At 43.3% G+C, this 20,728-nt stretch overlaps 1 protein-coding gene across 3 annotated transcripts in view; it reads right to left on the reverse strand.

The window, feature by feature from the left end:
• The window catches only part of PFKP (phosphofructokinase, platelet), an 88,977-nt gene that overhangs the window by 50,955 nt on the left and 17,294 nt on the right, over positions 1–20,728 (reverse strand). For all 3 annotated transcript variants that reach the window (XM_006268139.4, XM_059729165.1, XM_006268138.4), the window contains exons 3-4: positions 7,474–7,551; positions 487–676 (exon numbers count right to left, since the gene is read on the reverse strand). In XM_006268139.4, coding sequence (XP_006268201.1) covers positions 487–676; positions 7,474–7,551 — 268 coding nt within the window. The remainder of the gene's footprint in view (positions 1–486; positions 677–7,473; positions 7,552–20,728) is intronic.

Raw genomic sequence — 20,728 nt, forward strand, 5'->3', positions numbered from 1 at the left:
TCCTCCCGCCTGTGGTGGACCCTTGAGCCCCCACCCTGGACAAAGCCCAGGGACCCTCATTCTGCTAACTGGGGCAAGCACACCTCCCTCCATTGCTTGGAGGCAGCTGCCAGCTGCCTGACAGATGACAGGGCAGCAAGGTGGTGGGGGGGAGGCATGTGCCTGATAGCCAATCAGGGATGGTGCAGCCATTTAGCTGCATCTGGTAATGTCCAGCAGCTGGGAGGCATGTGGGAGTAACCCCAGCTTTCTGGCCTCAGCCAGTGCAGGCTTCTGCCTGCATCCCCCAACCGAGAAGAAATTGTGAGCTCCATGCGCTAACAGTCCAATCTATGCAGTTTAAAGAAACCTGTGTAGCTTAGATTGATTCTGCCTCAGGCCTCTTGACTGTCTGCATTAAATAATGTCCTATGAATGTAACTTGTTTATGTAATGATAGATAATTTTCTTGAAGAGGTCTACATCTTTGAAAAGATGCAAACTTACCACTTTCTGCCAGTTCCTCTAAAAGTCCACTCCATTCTTCACGGAAAAGATTAGCACCTGTTAAGCTTCCATCCCCACCAATCACACAGAGGTTAGTGATTCCACGTTTAACAAGATTGTAAGCAGCTTGCAAACGACCTTCCCGGGTACGAAATGCCTTGCAGCGTGCACTCCCAATAACCGTTCCACCCTGGAAAAAGGAAATTAATCCAACTGAATTTACCCTCCAGATTTTCTTGGTAATGATAATTAATTTTACAATGAGTAAAACATTAAAGAGTTATCAAACCTGTGTGAAGTTATTTTCAAAACAGATAAATGCACATTAAGCCACATGGTAAGTAAGGAGTAATATTACAAGTACACTAACACACAATAGTTCTAGCTAGTATTACTTATCATTCAACTCGTCTGATATGAATAATTTATAAAACTCAAAGTACGATAACATTATAACAGTAAAGGCCAAAGTTGAACGTGTTCACATAGTGGAACATGCACTTATAACAAGGGGGTACTGAGAAATATGCAAAACATCAACTGTGAACAGATGGGGCGTAGGGCCCATACTATCGTTTACTGTAATTTTATGGAGTTCTGAGGAAGAAGTTGCAACATACTTCATTAAGTAGGCGAGATGCTTTTCTCCAATTTCCCCATTAACTTGTGAGCCTTTGGTTAATTGTTATGAATATCTACTGCTCAATAAAACCTGTTCCATAATAAAAGTTGATGGTAATAGAAAGGTTCTCATACTTTGATAGCCTTTAGATCTAAATTTTTTATTTTCAATAATTTGATGAGAATTTTATCCATTGACATGAGTTAAGGAACTCTTTCCACAGAAGAGAAGACACTAAAATCAAAACACTTGCACCTTCTCTTTCCCTATATATAACCAATACGGTACTATGTAAACACTTATTTTTTTCAACTGGAATTCACACACCCCCTTACATATGTACAAATACTTTCGGTGTAAAAAAATAAAGTGGTGACAAAATGATCTGTATCTTCTGCCATTACGAATCTGCTGTCCAGATTTATAGACAGAAAAATCTGCATATCTATATATTTGCATATGCTTTCTTTCCTTGACTACCATTTTAGCTTATTTCCAATGCACAGTAGAAAGTATAATTACCATAAGTACATAAGTTTTTCTTTTTCTTGTCATAAAATATGAAGATTATCTCAATTTCTTTTCCCTGTAATCTCAGTCATATACAATTCAAATTTAAGCTTGGAATTGGTTTAGACTGTCTCACCATCTGAAACAGTCTGCCTCACTCCTGGATGATTTTGTTCCAAACTATTTCTTGGCGTGTTCCAACTATATATTTTGCAAGTCACAGCAAGCAGATAATAGTAAGAAAAAAGTAGACAGGGAGAGAGTCTTGCAATCTGTCTCCATGAAGAGGAGCACAAGTCTATACTTCAAGCAGCTATAAAAATAAAAAGACATGATAGAAATAGTGTGTAAAGTGATCTACACTAAGACCTTAAAAAATTAGGAAAGAGATTGTGTTAAGTGAAAGATAAGCGTTCCTTCTCTTTTCAGAAGGAAAACTAAACTGAAAGAAATGAGTGGAAGCATTCAAGCTCAGAAGAGCAACAGCACCATCCCGGGGCTCTGCAATGATACACAAACCAGAACCCGCAGGAAATTAACAGGTTCAACTGTATAGAAGGAAGGAAGACTAGCCAGTGGTAGAGAGGTTAGCTGGGAGCCTTAGAGGCTAGCCTTGACACTGACATCTTGTGTGTCCATGGACAAGTCAATTTGCCTCCCAATCTGGGACCCTTGCAAGAAATGGTCTCGCTGGCAGTTAAAAAATTTACTTGTAATCTACACTTCCTCTAGCACAGTGCTGTTCAATCTATCCATAGGTCAGGTGAGAACCATAAAGCCTGTATCGACAGCTTGCCACCCAACACCATGTCCCTGTCTGAGCTCACCAGCATATCAGCATGGCTCCTGCCAGAGCTCTGCCCAGAAAAAAAAACAGCCTGAGCTGTGCATGTACAGTGAACTCTCTAGCCACAGTCCATCTCAAGAACTGGTGAGCTCAGAAAGCTCACTATGCATGTGGAGCTCTAGCTGTGCTTTTCTATGTAGCTGCCTGCCCATTTCCAATTTTCAGGTTGGAGCAACTTGCAAAAAGGCTGAGCACCATAGCTCTAGCACCATTGACACCACATTACACTAGAATGACAGAGATAATGAACTGCGTAGTGCTTGTAGAGTGAAAGAAAAGTATAAACAGTTTCCCCATCCAACGACCAGGGCTAAGGCTTCCCCTATAACAGAACATGCACCAGCGTGCGTTTCTGCAGTAGCAAAAAAAGTCCATCTTCGAGTGACCCCAGACTGAGAAGATGTCTCATAAGACAGAATCCTTGATCTTCAATTCCTAGCTCAGGGTGATGTCCCTGCTGAAATTGTCCACTAGGGTGTCCTGACAAAAGATGTATAAAGATGCTCTGTCAAAAGTAAATCCAGTGAAAATGCATCAGTTTTAGAGCCTGTCCATTTCCCTGCACTGTAGATATGATCTTGTTCCTTCCAGGGCCTATCACAGTGGGGGCCAGGAGGGCCATTTGGCGCGGGCCTCTCATTCACGGAAGGCCTCAAATTTAGACTTCTGACGTTATCTCCAAATGAGGTTACACATACAGACACAGAGATACACGGACAGGATTGAAAGAAGAAGAAAAAAGCTAGAAAAGCACTTGTTAAATAAAAAAGGAACATTTATTACAAATTATTGCATTGTATTTTGAGCCTCAAAAAATGGAAGTGGCCTGGGCCTCTCTCGACCTCTGAGAGGACCTGGTTCCTTCCTGCCTATTGATATAAAAAGGTCTGAGCATGGTATGCAAAGATGTGCTGCCAGAATGCCTAGCAAATTCACTGAGCTCCGTGCTACTACAGAACTTTTCTCACTGAAAATCTTAGGTTGTTCATGTTGCTCTCCTCCCTAGAAGGGAGCCATCAGTCACAGTAATCTCTCTCTCTTTATATGACATTTTAGGATTACATTCATACAACTTCATAGATTGATATCTAAATTTGATAGCCATTTGACTGCTTCAGGGGTAGCTGCATGAATTGAATTTATATCACCATTATATGATCTAATTGGGCAATCATTCACAATGTGTTGCACCTTCTGAAAAACTGCACCACAATTACAGTTCTCCATTTATGGAGTAGGTGTCCACATTTTCCATGAAGTGTCCAAATGCGATTCAGGGAGGACCAAATCTTTTTCAGTAGGTCAAATCAGTTACAGTAACATTTGAGAGAGCGTGAACATAACTACTCTACAAGTATTTGTAAACCCCCCAAAAACGAGACCAGAGCAGAAGCAGCATCTGGTAGCTTGTCACTCAAAACTAAAGGCTGGCTGGAAAATATGATTCTTTCTCTAAAACGTCCAGCTTTTTAGTACTTTATCCTTTAGGATGCTCCTGAACAGTTTTAATTTTTTCATTAGCAGCTGCAATGACTAGATATGAGCATAGTATGTATATAGAAAAAACAGTGTGTTATCTGGTAACATTTCTCTATCTTCCAAGAGTTTTATAGCAGAGTTCCTCATCATCTGCAAGGTCCTTGATGGCCTCATTAATTAAACTACCTCACTGAAAGTGAACACTTAAGAGAGTATCTTTTAGCTGTGTAGGTTCCTTAACTGTCTCCCTGGGGATCCGAGACACATGTTTCATATGGTTCTGGCAGCTGCTGAAATAATCTATAAATGGGGCTGCTGAAGAAACTATCACTTTGTCAGGATGACAACAGTTACGGGCCTGTACATTCCTCCACCTCAACATCTGCATCAAGAAAGTATTCTTGTATTGAATGTAAGGATTAAAAATGAAGGAGAAGCCTCTGAGGCCAAGAATGAATATCTTAACTCTGGACAGTTGTACTGGTTTCTATGGTCCCTCATAGCCACAGTAGTCTGCTGGGAAATGGCCACTAAATCCAAATGACTACACACCATGGGGTGTGCACTCCTAGAATGGGGCTGATACTACCACTCCCCACATATTAACAGAAGTTCAGCACTGAGCCTAAGTGACCAAGTACTAGGCACGGGTTCCATGCCAGGGCCAGTGCTAGTGTAGCAGAAAGCCCCCTTTTCCTCTTGCCTGCATTTGCTTTCCCCTCTTTGGATATGCTTCTCCTCTTCTAACTTTTCTTCCTTCCTCTTTCTTTCACTATAAGATAACGAATTGTGTTTTAAAGTTTGTATGTGTGCATTTTGTATCTCCCCTTGTATTTTGGTATTTTTATCTATTTGTGTGCCATGGCATTACTCTTGTAGCTTATATTTTATACTCTTCACCTTTTAACTAAATGTGTTTTAGTTTTAGAAGTAAGTTATACACTGTAATAATATTAACAAGGGCAGGAATCAAACCGCTGCTTCCCTGTATCAGGTGGGCCCCTGAAAGAGCGAGTGAATCAGTGATTGAATGCGTAACACAGTAGCAGGCTTTAGTAACAAGCAGCAAGTAACACCTAGGGAAACTGCAGATCAACCAACAGAAGAAATCAATAGGAGACAATGTAGCAACCAGGAATTTTCTAAACTTCACTGTTCAAGAAGCCCCAGTCTGAGTTAATCAATGCTGGGGACCAACTTTTGGGGCTGAATATCTCCAGAGTGACCAGTCCCAGAGCCCTATTCATGAGAGCGGTAAATTAATCAAAATTCATGAACGGACTCCCAAACCTGCACTTACATACGGACGACCCCTGGGGCTGATAGATGCTACCCAGTAGACACCGAGGGGGAAATCCCACGAGGGTCAATGACCCCTGGATTGGGCAAACCTGAAAACTGAAGAGTCACCAAAATCTGCCAAGGACAGATAAAAAGCAGTGAAAAGTGACCCTCGGGGGCGCCCTCTTGATCTCCAACTTGACCAGCACCCGACCTGTCCAGCCAGAAGGACCAGCCGGCGACCCTCTTCTGGAGGATAACACCACGCTGAAAGAAGCCTTGACTGGCCATTGACGTCAGACTCCAAGGCTTGTGGGATAGGTATAACCGACTCTGGTGCCTCCCCAAACATTTGTAGCTCGCCACTGTGTGTGTACTTGTGTATGTGTGTGAGGGGACCAGCCCCAAGGTTTATGATTTGACTTCATTACAGTGTTTCAATCCGCCTAATAAACCAGAATTTTAAAGATCCCAAGTTGGACATTTGTAGCCAACACTAGTAGCCCTGATGTTTTGTGAGCCAGTGCCACCAAAGCCAGTGAAGGTAGATCCTGAGTTCATCACAAACTCACTGTGCACTGTGAAGTATCATCAGTCTTACTGGAAAGTAGGACAGGATGGAAAGAGGACATTACTTTGTATCATATCTTGGTGAAAGTGTGGGTCTTAGAGCCAGACTTCTCAGTATCAAAGAAGTTTGCTCTAGAGTGTCAATGCTGACATCTGAGTACCAGTGCAAATTTCAAGGTGCTTGTTGTCCTTCTGATTATGCAGCATGGGAGGTCTCGGAAATCAGATTTTAGTGCTTGTGCCTCTGAGCTTTATTGAGAGCTGCATGGGGCCAAGAATTCTCAGAAGAGGATGGGCAAAGGGAAGGTGAGGAGTATTACCATCAGGAATTCTGGAACAGTGATCTTATTCTCAAGCCCTCTGAGTCTGGCCACTCCAGAGGTTGATGCAAGTTTTCTTTAAAGGGAGATGGTTTAAAGCAGCAGAGGTAGTTGACATACCAGTCAGTATCAGAAATAGCTCTATCGTGTGTGGCAGAGCTTGAAGCCAGGCAACCCAGAGGAAGCCATACTGAAGCTTCAGTGAAAGGAAAGTGAGAGGAAAAGCATTGAAGCCTACTTGCCTTGAGTAAGCACGTAGTACAGGTCAAACTTGGTCATAGAAACACAGAAATCTGGAGGGGGGAGGTTAAAAAAATAAGAATAGAACACAACTAACAAGAAGACCTAAAAACTAGAATACAACTTACAAGATAAAAAAAACAAGTTTAAAGGATGAGCTGTAAGGCAAATACCACAGACTAAAGCAAACAACAGAAGCTCCATCATGAAGCAAGGGTGACTGAGAGGGACTGAGAAATGGAAAGTTTACATCCCCATTTATACCCACAGGGACACTAGAAAGGGGACCAGGGAATAATCAAACAAGTTCAAGTGTTTAAGATGCATGTGTAACCCACAGCAGAATGCTAATATGGATCCACACTTGAATGAAAAAGAAAATGTACGTGTTTCCTTAAAATTCAATAAAAGTATATTCAATAAGAGAGACAGCAGAGTAAAATTAAAATCAAATAAAGGAAAATAGAACAGCCTGGAAGAAACACCCTACATTTCTTTGTTAGTCAGAATCATAGCTATTTAAAGAAAAATACAGCAGAGGGTAAAGCAGTACAATTGCCATACAATGACCTAGTTATGAAGGGCTAATCCAATATATACACGAGTTTTCACTTATAATACATTCATATCACATCTTTTTGTATATAATTTTTTTTAAAGTGCTTACTGTTTTTTGTTGAGCAGTTTCCATACCATCATGTAAAAGAATAAACTAGCATTTAACTTATGAAGTAGTCATTGTATTATTCAGGCTTCTGGGGTCCTATTCTCCTCACTTATTTATTAAATACAAAATGACTCCCGATGTCCCTTTTTTTTAAAATAAAAAGACTCCTAAATATATATTTAGAAGCCTAATCTTAGGACCCTAATTTTGAAAATCTGGAGATTGGAGTTTGTGTGCCCCAGTGTGATAAACCTGAAAGAGAACATATTTTAAGAAAGTATTGCGCATTCATCCCCTGTAAAACCTGACTGTTAAAGATGTCACAAGCTGGGTACCTAGAAAGCGAGAAGGTTAAACTCACTGACTACTTTTGAAATTATTAGCTATGAACTTTAAGCTAAAAGTTGTTGGTTAATTTAAAATGAAAATGTATATTTCTTATGGTACTTACCACTTGCAGGATACTTGATACGCTTTCCCATGAGACTTCAACAATGTTGTCACCTCCATCAACCATACCCTGGTAACCCTGAGACAAGAAAAAGTATTGTAGTGAATGTAAAAGTAACTCAAAATTAACTAAAATTATAATTACCTTAAAAGTTATATTTAGACTAACAAGCTCTTTAGAATAGGATGGTCTTTTTGTTTGTGTTTGTATATCACCCAAAAAATGGGTTCTGGTCCATAATTGTAGCTCCTAAACACCACTGAGGAAAAAGGACCTTTGAGAGCCACCTTATACACACTTGGGGACACCAAATTCATGTAATGACCAACAAAAGTGTGTTTATTGTGCTATGTCATATTCCCAGGCATTTAAAACCACCTAGGTTCCAACAACCTTGAAGGCTGAACTGCGAAAACAAAAAGAACTACAACCACCTCTCCAGTTTATGACAAAAGTATTATTCCTGTCCCATTGTCTTCAATGCCATCTGAAAACCCAAACCTAGACAGTGGCTGGCCATGTATCAGGAACTACCTGGAATAGGTCTATGGTTTCACAGTGGCCAGGACATTTTGAGCTCAACCAAAGGAATCATCATTCATGTTGAAAATGAAGTTGTTTATCACGATCAGTCTTGTAAAGCCAAGGCCACAGTAGTTATGAGATGCATAATCAGTTTAACTGGCTGATCAGCAGTATACAGGACAGGCTATGAACCAAAATAAACAGGAATCTTTTGAGTATTATTACCCTCTGCGATGACAGAACCATGCATTTGTCTGTACAGCACAAACTGGATAACTGAGGAGATCCCTTCCAGTCTTATATTCTATTGTGCATTATATATATATATATGTGTGTGTGTGTGTGTGTGTGTGTGTGTACACACACACACACACACACACACACACACACACACACACACACACACACACACACACACTTTCCCCTTGTAATTTTGTTAACTTTTTCTAGATCAGGTAATCCTTTTCTTGTACTACTTAATACGTTTGTGAAACACAGACAGCACAGTATAGCCAACATTTTATATTTACCTTTAAAAGAGCACCAAGTAAAGTAATGATGTATACAATTTCTCTAGAAGTTCATTGCTTAACACTCCCTCAAAAGTGCAATTAAATTCAACTCATTACTACTACTTCTCTTGAGGGCTTTTAAAAATTACTTTTCTAACCAACTCCTTTATTTTCTATTATTTCCTTTCTAGTTCTTTTCTGCAAGATAACATTATTTTCTCTTAAGAACACAATCATCCTCAGACATCTTGAGCACTTCCTGTTTCTTACCATATTTTCCCAGCTTTGTGATGCAATGCAATATTTATATTCAGTTTTAATACCAGTTACCACAGAAAACAGTGCAGTTCCACTATTTTATAGATTTACTGTTTTGAAAGCCCAGTTGTTGCTATGAACCTTTTCCATATCCTTGCATAAATTTGCCAGTTTTAAGACGGAGTGCAAAGCTTATATTCTCTCTCACAGGTCCCACACCACCTATCATATTTACTTTGCTTGTAGCAAAGGCATTTCAAAATTGAAAGAAAAAAAGTCTAATGACCTCTGTATTTAAGTTTTGGTTTAGTAAATAAAACTATATCACCACAGCTACTTTATAAACAGGATATTGGAAAACATTTCTACAACTCAGGTTTCTCCCCCCTCCCAATAAGACTCAGAAAACAGAGGAAAATGTCAGTCATCATCATTTCTAAAAACTTTAGGGATTTATTTAAAATCCACCAGAAAATGACCTAAAACTTCTCAATAAACTTGTGACAAGAAACCAAATATCAGTACACAAAATCCATCAATATTAATAAATACAAAGAAAATATTTTACAAGTTATTGTTATAGTAGTTGGCAGCCAGCTAATGCTTACTCCTTTCTGTATCTTAGGAATACTGACAGCCACCCATCCATCAGCCATCTGAGCACCTCTTACATACCATCAACAGGAACGGCAGAGTCCCTAGCACGCTTCATGAAATCTTTAGAATTTCTCCCTTTTGCGGTAAAAACATTTATCTTTGTTCTGCTTTTTTAAACATTTATTTTGCATTTTAAATCTGTATTATATCTGTATTACTCCAAAAGTTTTAAAGAGAGAGGTGAGGTTTCCATCTGTTTGTTTTTTGGTAGGGGCAGGAGGAACTTTTTTTTTTTTAATCCATTGACATCAGTCGCAAGAGTCTGATTTCAACTGGGTAAGGTTAAAGCCAAAGTGAATGTCATGGGATTAAACTGCATTTTAAGGAAGGTAAGTTTTGCTCTACCTCTGACAAAAATTAGCTGCCAAGGATGGGTTTGAGGACAAGAATCAAACGAGAGACTCGTATTTGTCCGTTTAGTATATATATGTATTAGGATACAGTATCCAGTTATATGAGCATATATTATTTTTCTACAGCATACCAGTGCCTGCAGTGGTTATGGAAAGGGGGAAGAAGAATTAAGGGTATGCCATCAACTATAAATCTTGTTTGTCCTAACTTTTGAGTTGAATTAACTTTGAAGTTTAAATAATGTTCCTTTAACATGAGGTTTTGTTTTTTGTTCATTTGGTCTGTCTGTTTAATGTCATTTTAATAAGTGCTCTGGACAATGAAATCACTCAGTAGCGATTTTGCATATATGCAAGCTCACATCCATTTTTATCTTTTATTGATTTATTGTCCATGAAGTAGGAATTGGATTGTTTGAACAAGCTGATAGAAATTTTAACTGCTGCACCTTTAAAACATGTTTCCATTTCCTATTTTGGAAATGTCAGTTAGCCATAACATCTCTCCCTCATTCCTCCAAGAGTGCTACACAAGAATAAGTGCTTCACTCCTCTAGTGAAAGAAGCCCACTTACAAAAAGCCATGCTAAATGTCAGATGAATAATGATAGGCCTTAAGAAAGACCTCCTGTGGTCCTTGTTTGTCAAAATGTATAGTGATGTGAATCAGGCACAAAACCTGCACCCTTTAACAGCATTTAGAATAGCTTCCTATTGAACAACTAAGACATATTTTTTTCATTTGTCTCCGAGTTTGAACTGTGCATATATGATTTTTTTTTGGTCAGCGCATGTCATTTCCTATTTGTACAGCATGGAGCGCGATGGGATTCCAACCAAGTTGGGCCTCTAGGTGCATCCAAAATCACGAAGATTAAATTTAGAAAACAGTTTAAATGACCATATTTACCCAAATTCAAGGTGACTTTGAATTTAAGATGACACCCCAATAATTAGATTCTGTCCATGGAAAAAATTGTAAATTTACTAAAATTTTCATTTATAGAATCTAATAATTAGACGATCATCTTAAATTCATCTGTCCCCCGCTCTACTGCATGCAGTGAAGGAAGAGGAGAGAAGGAGGGCAGCAGCAGGACAGATAGTGGGGAAGGTAATAGGAGGGTATGTTGTGGTAGGGCAGGATTTCGGTGGGGGAGGAGGAGTAATGAGGTAGGCGGTCGAGGGAGCTGTGAGAGAGAGTGTGGAGGCAATGAGGCAGGCAGTGAGGGAGGCAGGCAGCTTGCCCCCCGCCCCCATTTACCCTTCTTGCACCTGCCCTCTGCAGCCTTATGTCCCCATTCCCCTTCCACTAACCTCCTTTTCCTCACTTCCTACCCCTTCTGCCCTCTGCAACCTCAGGTCCCCACCTCCCACCTTCTTCTCCCCCCCGCGCCGCTCCTTCCCCTTACCTTTACTCTGCGCTAGCAGGCTCTGTCCCTGCTGCAGCCTGGGGTCACTCAGTACAGCTCCAGCCTAGCCCCATAGCAGCGGCATGGAGCCAATACCACTGCTACAAGGCTGGGCTGGAGCACGTGCTCCGTGTTCGAGGCTGCAGCAAAGATGAAGCCTCCTCATGTGGAGCAAAGGTAAGGGGGACTGCGGCGAGGGGGGATAGAGTGGGAGAAGGGGAAGCAGGGGCTTGAGGGAAGACTGACTGGGGGTGCAGAGGCAGCAGAGGGCAGGCAGCAGCTGGCCGCTCTGGCCCCAACCCAGAGTTAGAGCCAGAGCCACAGCAGCTGCCTGTCCCCCTGCCACCTCATACTTGATTGTAAGACAAGCCCCACCCCATGTTAAATGGGAAAAAAACTCATCTTTTAATTGAGTAAATATAGAAATTTCTCTCAAAAAAAAAGAAAATAGAAAGACTGTGTATATTCACATCCCATGGAAATTCTTTTAGCACAACTGATGCTTACATTAACAATCCCACCCCCCACCTCCTGACATTTATTGTTACCAGGGATCCTGGTTTTCTGTTTAAAAACTGCAAATTCTCTGATAGAAACATACAACTTCTATGATAAAAAACCCCTAAACCCCTCAGTCCCCACCCACATCCCTCCCACCCCTGCCAGTGCCCCTTACTCCCTACCCACAACCCCCCACCTCTGCTTAGCCAGCACCCCTCACTCCCCAACCACAGCCCCCTGCCCCCCCACAGCCCTGTCAGATGGGGCCCCCAGCTGCCAGGGCTATGAGGCCAGGGACCTGGGTCCCCAGCCCCCTGCCCCAGAGCAGCACCTGAGCCCCAGCTGCTGCCCATGGGAGGTGGTGGCTGCTGCAGCGGAGCAGAACCTGGCTCCTCCTCCCCCACAGGAGGCACAGCCAGAGCGGAGTCCATGGGAGCAGTGGGGGGGGAAGCGGACTGCCTGCTGTGGGTTTGGTTTCCCTACCCTGATGCCCTCCCCCTGGGGCCTCCGCACCCCAACGGATGGGACCCGGCACAGCAGGTTAGAGTGGGCCGAAGAAGCTCAGTGCCACCACCACAAGCCCTGCACTACCATGGCGAGGTGCACCCTGCCCGACTAGCAGCAGCAGGGGTGGTGGCCCAGAATTGTGCCTCCTGCTGCTCCTGGGCAGGCAGGGGTACCTCACCATGGAGGCGTGGGGTTTGCAGAGGTGGCATCGAGCTTCCCCGCCTGGCCCCACTCTGACCTGCTGTGCCAGGTCCCACATAGGAGGGAAGCAGGGTGGGGAGCCCCAAGCCCACAGAAGGCAGTCCACACTCGCCCCTGTCACAGGCGTAAATCTGGGGGTAAATGCCCTCCATGCTTCCCCAGTGAGTGCTCGCAGCAGCAGGGAGGCAGCCCTGTAACTGCCCTCCCACCCCAAGACAAGCTGCCCACAGCTCCATCCCATTCTCTGCCTGAGCCCTGCAGCTGCACATGTCACCCCTGGGCCCCGAGCCCCATGTACCGCCCTGACTGTGCAGCAGCCCCAGCCCTGCCCAACTCACTCACTTCCTCACCATGGGGGGCCTCAATCCCCCTACCAGACTTACCTGTGGGAGCTGCTAGCCAGGGAGCCTGGCAGCCATGTGATGTGTATATGTGAACATGTACATGGCACCCCCTGCTGATCACTCTTCTCCTGCTCCCTCGAGACTGGAACTGTATCCAGCCTACATGGGAAAACCCACCATTTCCCACATTTTTTCCTTTGCAGTTTGAATTTCTGTTTCATAGATTCGTAGATGTTAGGGTCAGAAGGGACCTCAATAGATCATCGAGTCTGACCCCCTGCATAGGCAGGAAAGAGTGCTGGGTCTAGATGACCCCAGCTGGATGCTTATCTAACCTCCTCTTGAAGACCCCCAGGGTAGGGGAGAGCACCACCTCCCTTGGGAGCCCATTCCAGACTTTGGCCACTCGAACTGTGAAGAAGTTCTTTCTAATGACCAGTCTAAATCTGCTCTCTGCTAGCCTGTGGCCATTATTTCTTGTAACCCCCAGGGGCGCCTTGGTGAGTAAAGCTTCACCATTTCCCTTCTGTGCCCCTGTGATGAACGTATAGGCAGCCACAAGGTCGCCTCTCAACCTTCTCTTGCGGAGGCTGAAGAGGTCCAGGTGCCCCAGTCTCTCCTCATAGGGCTTGGCCTGCAGGCCCTTAACCATACGAGTGGCCCTTCTCTGGACCCTCTCCAGGTTATCCACATCCCTTTTGAAGTGTGGCACCCAAAATTGCACACAGTATTCCAACTGCGGTCTGACCAGCGCCCGATAGAGGGGAAGTATCACCTCCTTGGTTCTGTTTGTCATGCATCTGCTGATGCATGATAAGGTGCCACTAGCTTTTCTGATGGCTTCATCACACTGCCGACTCATGTTCATCTTGGAGTCCACTAGGACTCCAAGATCCCTTTCTGCTTCCGTGCCACCAAACAGGTCATTTCCTAGGCAGTAGGTATGCTGGACATTTTTCCACCCTAGGTGCAGCACTTTGCATTTCTACTTGTTGAACTGCATTCTGTTGTTTTCTGCCCATATGTCCAACCTGTCCAGGTCTGCTTGTAGTTGTTCCCTGCCCTCTGGTGTGTCCACTTCTCCCCACAGTTTTGTGTCATCTGCAAACTTGGACAGAGTACACTTCACTCCCTCGTCCAAGTCGCTGATGAAGACATTGAAGAGTATCGGTCCAAGGACCAAGCCCTGTGGGACTCCACTGCCCACACCTTTCCAGGTCGATACCGACCCATCCACGACTCTTCTCTGGGTATGACCCTCTAGCAAATTTGCCACCCACCGGACTGTGCAGTCATCCAAGTCACAGCCTCTTAACTTGTTCACCAGTATGGTGTGGGATACCGTATCGAAGGCCTTCCTGAAGTCTAAGTAAACGATGTCAACCCCTACTCCTGCGTCCAGGTGTTTTGTAACCTGGTCATAAAAAGAGACTAGATTACTCAGGCATGATCTACCTGCTACAAACCTGTGCTGCTTTCCCCTCAGCATAATTTGTCCTGCTGGGCTCTCGCAAATGTGAGCCTTGATAATTTTTTCAAAGACTTGAAAAGTCTGTCCGATTTTGAAATGCTGTTTTATATACTGGAGGATATTTACACTCAGCTTAGAATCCTATCCTCACATTCACATTTCCACTATTCCTTTGCGCTGAATAAATAGAAGACACAGAAAATGACAGAATATAAGAAATTATACATATCTTATAAAATTAACACTGAACATTACATTATCACAATTTTTGCTGAGAGAAAATGCTGTAATTCTTAGATCTATATTATTCTGCTACCCAAAATACATTTCTATGGTACTCTACAAGCTGACAAAAATTAATTTACAACTCATTTCTTTGTATCAGTCACTCAAATTTCATTCTTGTAGAAAAAAAAATAGGCCTGAAAATTAAATTATTTTATCACTACTGTGTCATTCTTCTAGTTATGCACAGTTGAAGTATCTAACACATGACATATGCTTAAGACCACATACAGACATTCAATTTCTCTTGGGAGAGTCGCTGCTCTCCCAGGAGAAACCGTTACTATACAGATGATTAGGATTTTTCTCCCAGAACAAGAATAGCCACTCCAGGAGAAAAAATAACCTGGAAACAACCAGGGTTAAATCACGTCTTGGGGAATTTCTCTCAGGAGACAAAATGTCTGTACTTGTTCTCTTTTGAGAGAAGCCATAGCACAGTTCTCCAGCATCCCAGGGTGCTATTCGCCTCCCCCCCCCCCCCCCCCCCCCCCAGGAGACAATTTGTTGCTTGCTGAACTCTGCTGCTCAAGCCAAGCAGGAAGCAAAATACGCTCTTCAGGGCGCCACATATGAATGTCTGTTCAGGGTCTTCAGGTAAGTTTTTGTACCAGGAAAACAAACCCAGGAGAATCCTTCCAGATCCTTTGATCACATATAAGCAATTTTAAACAGCTAAATCATGTATGATTAACAAACATACCATACCAGAGGAAAAACCATGAGACAAAGTACATCTGGAAGACTATTCAAAGTTAAAATGGCTTACAAGCTAATTTAGGAATAGGTTATTACTGGGTCCTACACAGTTTTGGAAATGAGTAAAGCACAACCCATAGTACCTTCTGTAATGACAAGAAGCCTCTATCATTTCATTTAGGCACTGAGGGACAGCAGGAGCTGCATGCCAATGGTCTCTCTACAAGAAGGATGGAAGTTGGACATGAAGTGGATGGAGCTGTCTGGATGACAGCTGTTCATTGCCTTTGGCAATAAAAAAAAATGCAGCATGTTCATCCCACTACAAAAATAATGAGTTCTGGTGCAATTATCTCAAAGGGCACCTCTGAGACACAATGCTTAAAAAAATCTCTTCTTGAAGAGACCAAACTAGTTACTACTGCTTGCCCAAGGTTAAAACTAAAGATCCATTGTAGCTCTACTGTCTTTGTTTTTTCTTAAATCAGTTCATCTTGCCAACTGGTGCACGCATGAGAGCCAGTTTACAAAAACTTGGAAGAACACAGAGTTCAAATTATAATTATGTCAATGGCAGACACACTATAAATAAACTTGGAATGACAAGAGCTTTGTATGAAACACTGTAGAAGAGTGATCAAATATAATGAAAGCTTTTGATAATAAAAAATTCTCTGACATTCTTTATTTATTTAAGCACTGACCACATGACATCTATTTTGTACTAGTTTCAGGTTTGTAAAGTGGGATTTCATCTAGAAGTTAGTTTTTCCTAAAATGCTTCAAACCAACACAGGGCATGTCTACACGTCACCATACAGTGGTGTAGCAACACACTATGTCGCCGTATAGCAGGGTACAGCAACACAACGATCACACGTCTACACATGATCCCGTTATGTCGCTGTAGCGGCACACTCCCCATGTATAGTGTACCATGACAGCGACGAGTGGTGAAATCTACCTGTGCAGTAACAGTACTGTGCCATACTTTAGTACTTCCAAAAGGAAGTACTGAAGCATGGTCCCATAGCAACATCGCTGTAGACACGGCCAGTATCACAATTGCCACATTATTCTTAACTCTAATCACAGGACATCTATACATTTCAAAAGAAGCAGGAAGATGTGACTGAAAGGAAACCCTTATTCAGTTTCATAAGGAGGTTACTTAAACCTCCAAACACATTGGTGCAATAGGCACAAGAAAAAAAACAACAAAAAACTGGACTTCGGAACTGTTACACTCCTTCCATGCTACATTCAACGCTTTAGGGGTCATTACAGGTTACATACACCATGTGTTAACTGCACTTAAAATGCTAGCATCTTAGCATTCAAGCAGGCTAATACATGCTAAGTGCTCTCGCAACATAGTAGAGTTACACCTTTTCAAAGGAGGAGCATCTCCCAATCATATTAAACATCATGCATTGCCTTAACATGGGACTGCTTCTCAGAGATAATATGATTGATTGAGATCCCAGGGGTGGAACCCACAACCAGCTCCAGCCCTAGGACCACACAGGAGTCTCCAACTGGCTCTGGTGAGATTCTAGGCCTGAGACTGAAAACCAGGTGATTTTCAGGTCTCATGCCTAGGACCACACCGGATTCTTCAACTGGCTGAGGTGTGGTACTACAAACTATATTTGGATTATAGTAAGCATTAATATGAAAACGCTCAGAAAACTTACCAAATCTTATTAACGCTGACTATGATCTAAATCAGGTTTGTCTAACGTAAGGCCCGCGGGCTGCCATGTGGCCCGCCAAGCCATTTTCTGTGGCCCGTAGTGCTGCGACGGGAAACACCCTTTGTTCCCACCCTTTGTCCCTCCCCCAGTCCCTCAGCAGCTTCCTAATGGCTGCTGAAGGGCTAGGGAAGAGACAAGGTTCCCACACGCACAGCGTCAGCTTGATGTTGCCAATGCGGTGCGGCTCCGCCCCTCCCCCCTCATTTCACAGTGTCCCTTCCTCGCCCCACCCCTCCCTTCCTCATTTGCATGCAAGCTCCTCCCCTCTCCCACAATGCAGGGTTTCCGTTCCTAGCCCTGCCCCCCCCTTCATCTGCATACCAGCCCCACCCTGCGCCAGTCCCCACCGGCTGCGTGGGCTGGAGCAGATCGCATTGCAGTGGGCAGGCAGGCGCAGATGCCGGCTCGGAGGGATGCTGCGGCCAGACCTATGGGAGATGCTGCTGCCACTGCTGCTGTGGCTGTCAGGGTGGGAAGCCAGTGCCGCTCCCACCTCCCTGCATCCCCCTGTGCCTGCAGACATCGCGCTGGAGGTGGTGAGTCACGGGCCCTGGGGAGGGAGGGACCCCTGCCGCTTGGGCTCAGGCTGCCCCAGGGGAAAGGAAGCAGGGGGGTGTCCCTGCACATCCCGCACCCCCCTGTAGAGTCCCTACATATCCCCTTGACTGCTGAGCCCAGGTGCACAGATGTGGGAGCATCCTCGAGGCTGCCCATGTGGCAGGGAGGACACGGCAGGGTCAGGCAGCACCCCTTGACCCCTGTGCCCCCAGGCTGCGGCCGGACTGGACAGGCTGCACGAGCACCCGCTCCTGCTGGCCCACTGGGTGATAAAAAGTTCATGATCCGGCCTCACATTCAAATCGGTTGGACACACCTGATCTAAATATAACACATATGAAGTGTCCCAAGTAACAAGGCTCTTAGTAAAGACTCAGGCTGGGGTAGTAAAAGAGCGGAGGGTAGTAAAACACTGGAACAGGTTACCCAGAGAGGTTGTGGAATCTCCATCCTTGGAGGTTTTCAAGACCTGGCTAGACAAAGCCTTGGCTGGGATGATCTAGCTGAGGAGGGTCCTGCTTTGAGAAGGGGGTTGATTAGACTAGATGACCCCCCCAGATCCCTTCCAACCCTAATTTTCTATGATTCTATAGGGTTAGCCGTCTTGTAGTCTGGTAATCACTTGCTTTAGGGCTTCTTCTGGTCATCAGTTGGGAGCAGAAAAGAATTTCTTCCCACTGATGAATGCTACTGGCTCCTGGAGCCGAGCAGGTATTGAGACACTGGTCACAGCTAAGACAGTGTCTGACTGATGCTCCTGCCAATACTGAGAGATTTTTGCCTAGAGAATCTTGTTTTTCTGATCAGGATCATACCAATCTCCAAATGTGGTGTCAGGAAGGAATTTTACTCCTAGGTTTTGCTAGCATGTACATGAGGATTTCTGCCTTTCTCTGTAGTGTAGATCCTTTTCCTAGAATCTTCTGAATATACATCAATCAACTACTTCCCTATCACTGGAGTGAGATGACACTGGCACAGCCATCATTTCCCCTGCTGTTAGCTATGGTATGTTATGGAGTGATATTGGTGTTTCACATATCAAACCTTGTACTTGTGAGGGAAGGTCTGAAGTGACAATTTTGAGCAATCCTTTGGTAAATGAACTGAACTGGACTAATGGCCCAGGAGGCCCCTTACAGTCCTATATTCCTAACTCTAATCAAAAGAGAAAGAGCAGAGTGCAGCCTCGGTTAGCCTGGCCTACAGTTGAGCATAGGGGTGATGATAATTAGCAGATACTCTGAGATCCATATGGAATAGTGTATACTTATAAATCTTGAGAAAAACCTCACCTTCTGTTCTCAATTCCTAGGAGGAAAGCATATAAAAAATAATATACTGACCCCTTCCCTGGAATGGCATACCAGACTGTAGCTTTTTATTTATACAGTTATTCTCTTTTAATTAGTGGGCTCATCTGACAATTGCTAGTGCTCAGGAAAATAAAGAAACCATTTTACTGATTACAAAACACAGAATGATGGCCATAGTGGAAATTTTCCCATGGAGTTCTGCCAACATACACCCTTGTGCTAGCTGTTTGTGAAAAACTGCCAATCAACATGAATTATACAAAGTTCTGTAATTTAGGTACATGGGCAAGAATTCACTGGGGATTATGTTGTCCAGACTTCTAGGCTAAGGACTGAAATTACACATAAACTGGTATAAGTGATTGGAAACCCGTTCAAATCTATAACACAACAGAAGTCCAGTGCGCACAACCTGGTTTCAAAATGGCCCAAAACACTTTAAGATAGATCTGGATTGATACAGTATCAGACTTTACTGATTTAGGCTAAATTGGTTTGCTGAACTTCTGTCCCAGATCCCCTGCAGATTCAAGTTAACTCACAGTCCCCCAGCATTCCAGGTTGCTTTGCACCTCCCCCTGCAACTCCTCCCCGCACAGGGTGGGAAGGCTAGCCTTGACCCAAGCTGTCTGCTCCAGGTGAGCAGGGAGGTGTTCTCTAGCACCCCCAGCCGTTGACCTGGGCCACTGCAGGCATGTGGCTGCATTTCCAGAATCAAAAGGGAATGTCTGTTCACTTGCTCATAGGTTCAATCTGCACAGTTTAGACTAACTTGTGAAGACTGAATTGATTCAGGCTTGAGCTTTTTGACTGTCTGTACTTAGCCCTAAGGTATAGTCACTGAGTTATAAGGGTTTAAAATCCTCAGAACCTCTCACTAGGTACTTTGCACAACTAATCCTTAATGAGCCTAAAATTTTTCACTTAATCCCAGTTAATGAATACAGAAATTTTACTTCTGGTATTCAGAAGTGAATTTCTGACCTAACCATTTGAAACAGTCTGGTGCTTTTAAATATACTTCCATCTCATACAGCTACAGCTCTATTCCTTTTTTCCCCTCCTTCTTCTTCTCTCACTTTCTCTAGCAGTTTGAGTTTCAAAGAACTATGAAATATATACTGAAATATGCACAGGCGCTAAAGTGTCAATGAAGTCATTAGAATTCTCAGATAATTCACCTGCATTTTGAAATGACTTTTTTGAACATGGTCACTTTCAAAACTGTGCTTATTTAAAATGCTGTGTTCCATATTTAACAAAGGTTCCTAAATGCATAATTTACTGGACTATTAAAACCAAAAAGTGCTACAGATATGCAAAGGCACATTTTCCACTGGGAAACAATGTCATGACTGGGGCCTTTAAATTCTATTGTAATAACATATAATAGTAAAACTGGTTAATATTACTGCTCTTAGCATTTGTTTCCAAAGCACTGAAAATTATATATTAGTTGAATTCCATTCCTTAAAAGCAACAGCATACATTTATGCATGCAGCTATGAAAGAAAAAGTGACTTTATATTTAAATTAAAAAAAAAAAGACCATGTTGAGCCTCAACAATGTGGAGGCTACTTGCACTCCAGTGTTGAATGAGTTAGATTAAAAATAAATTCCTTTCCCACACTCACATCCCCTACTTAGAATGCGTCACAGGTCTATTTGTCCCAGATCTAGACAAATGTAAACGAGACAGTCTTTTCCTATGTAATGGAATCACTGCTCAACCCCACAGTGGCCACATTGTTTTTACATCAATATTCACCTCACAATTTCTGTATGGTCATGTCAGCAAATTGTAGCAACTTGCACATGATTATCTCCAATTCTCCTTTTGAGTTGAATTCTCTTAGAAAGCATTGGGAAAGCTACAAACTAAAAAACATCAGCCACTA

Source organism: Alligator mississippiensis, chromosome 5 (assembly GCF_030867095.1).
Source record: "Alligator mississippiensis isolate rAllMis1 chromosome 5, rAllMis1, whole genome shotgun sequence".
NCBI classification, from domain to species: Eukaryota; Metazoa; Chordata; order Crocodylia; family Alligatoridae; genus Alligator; species Alligator mississippiensis.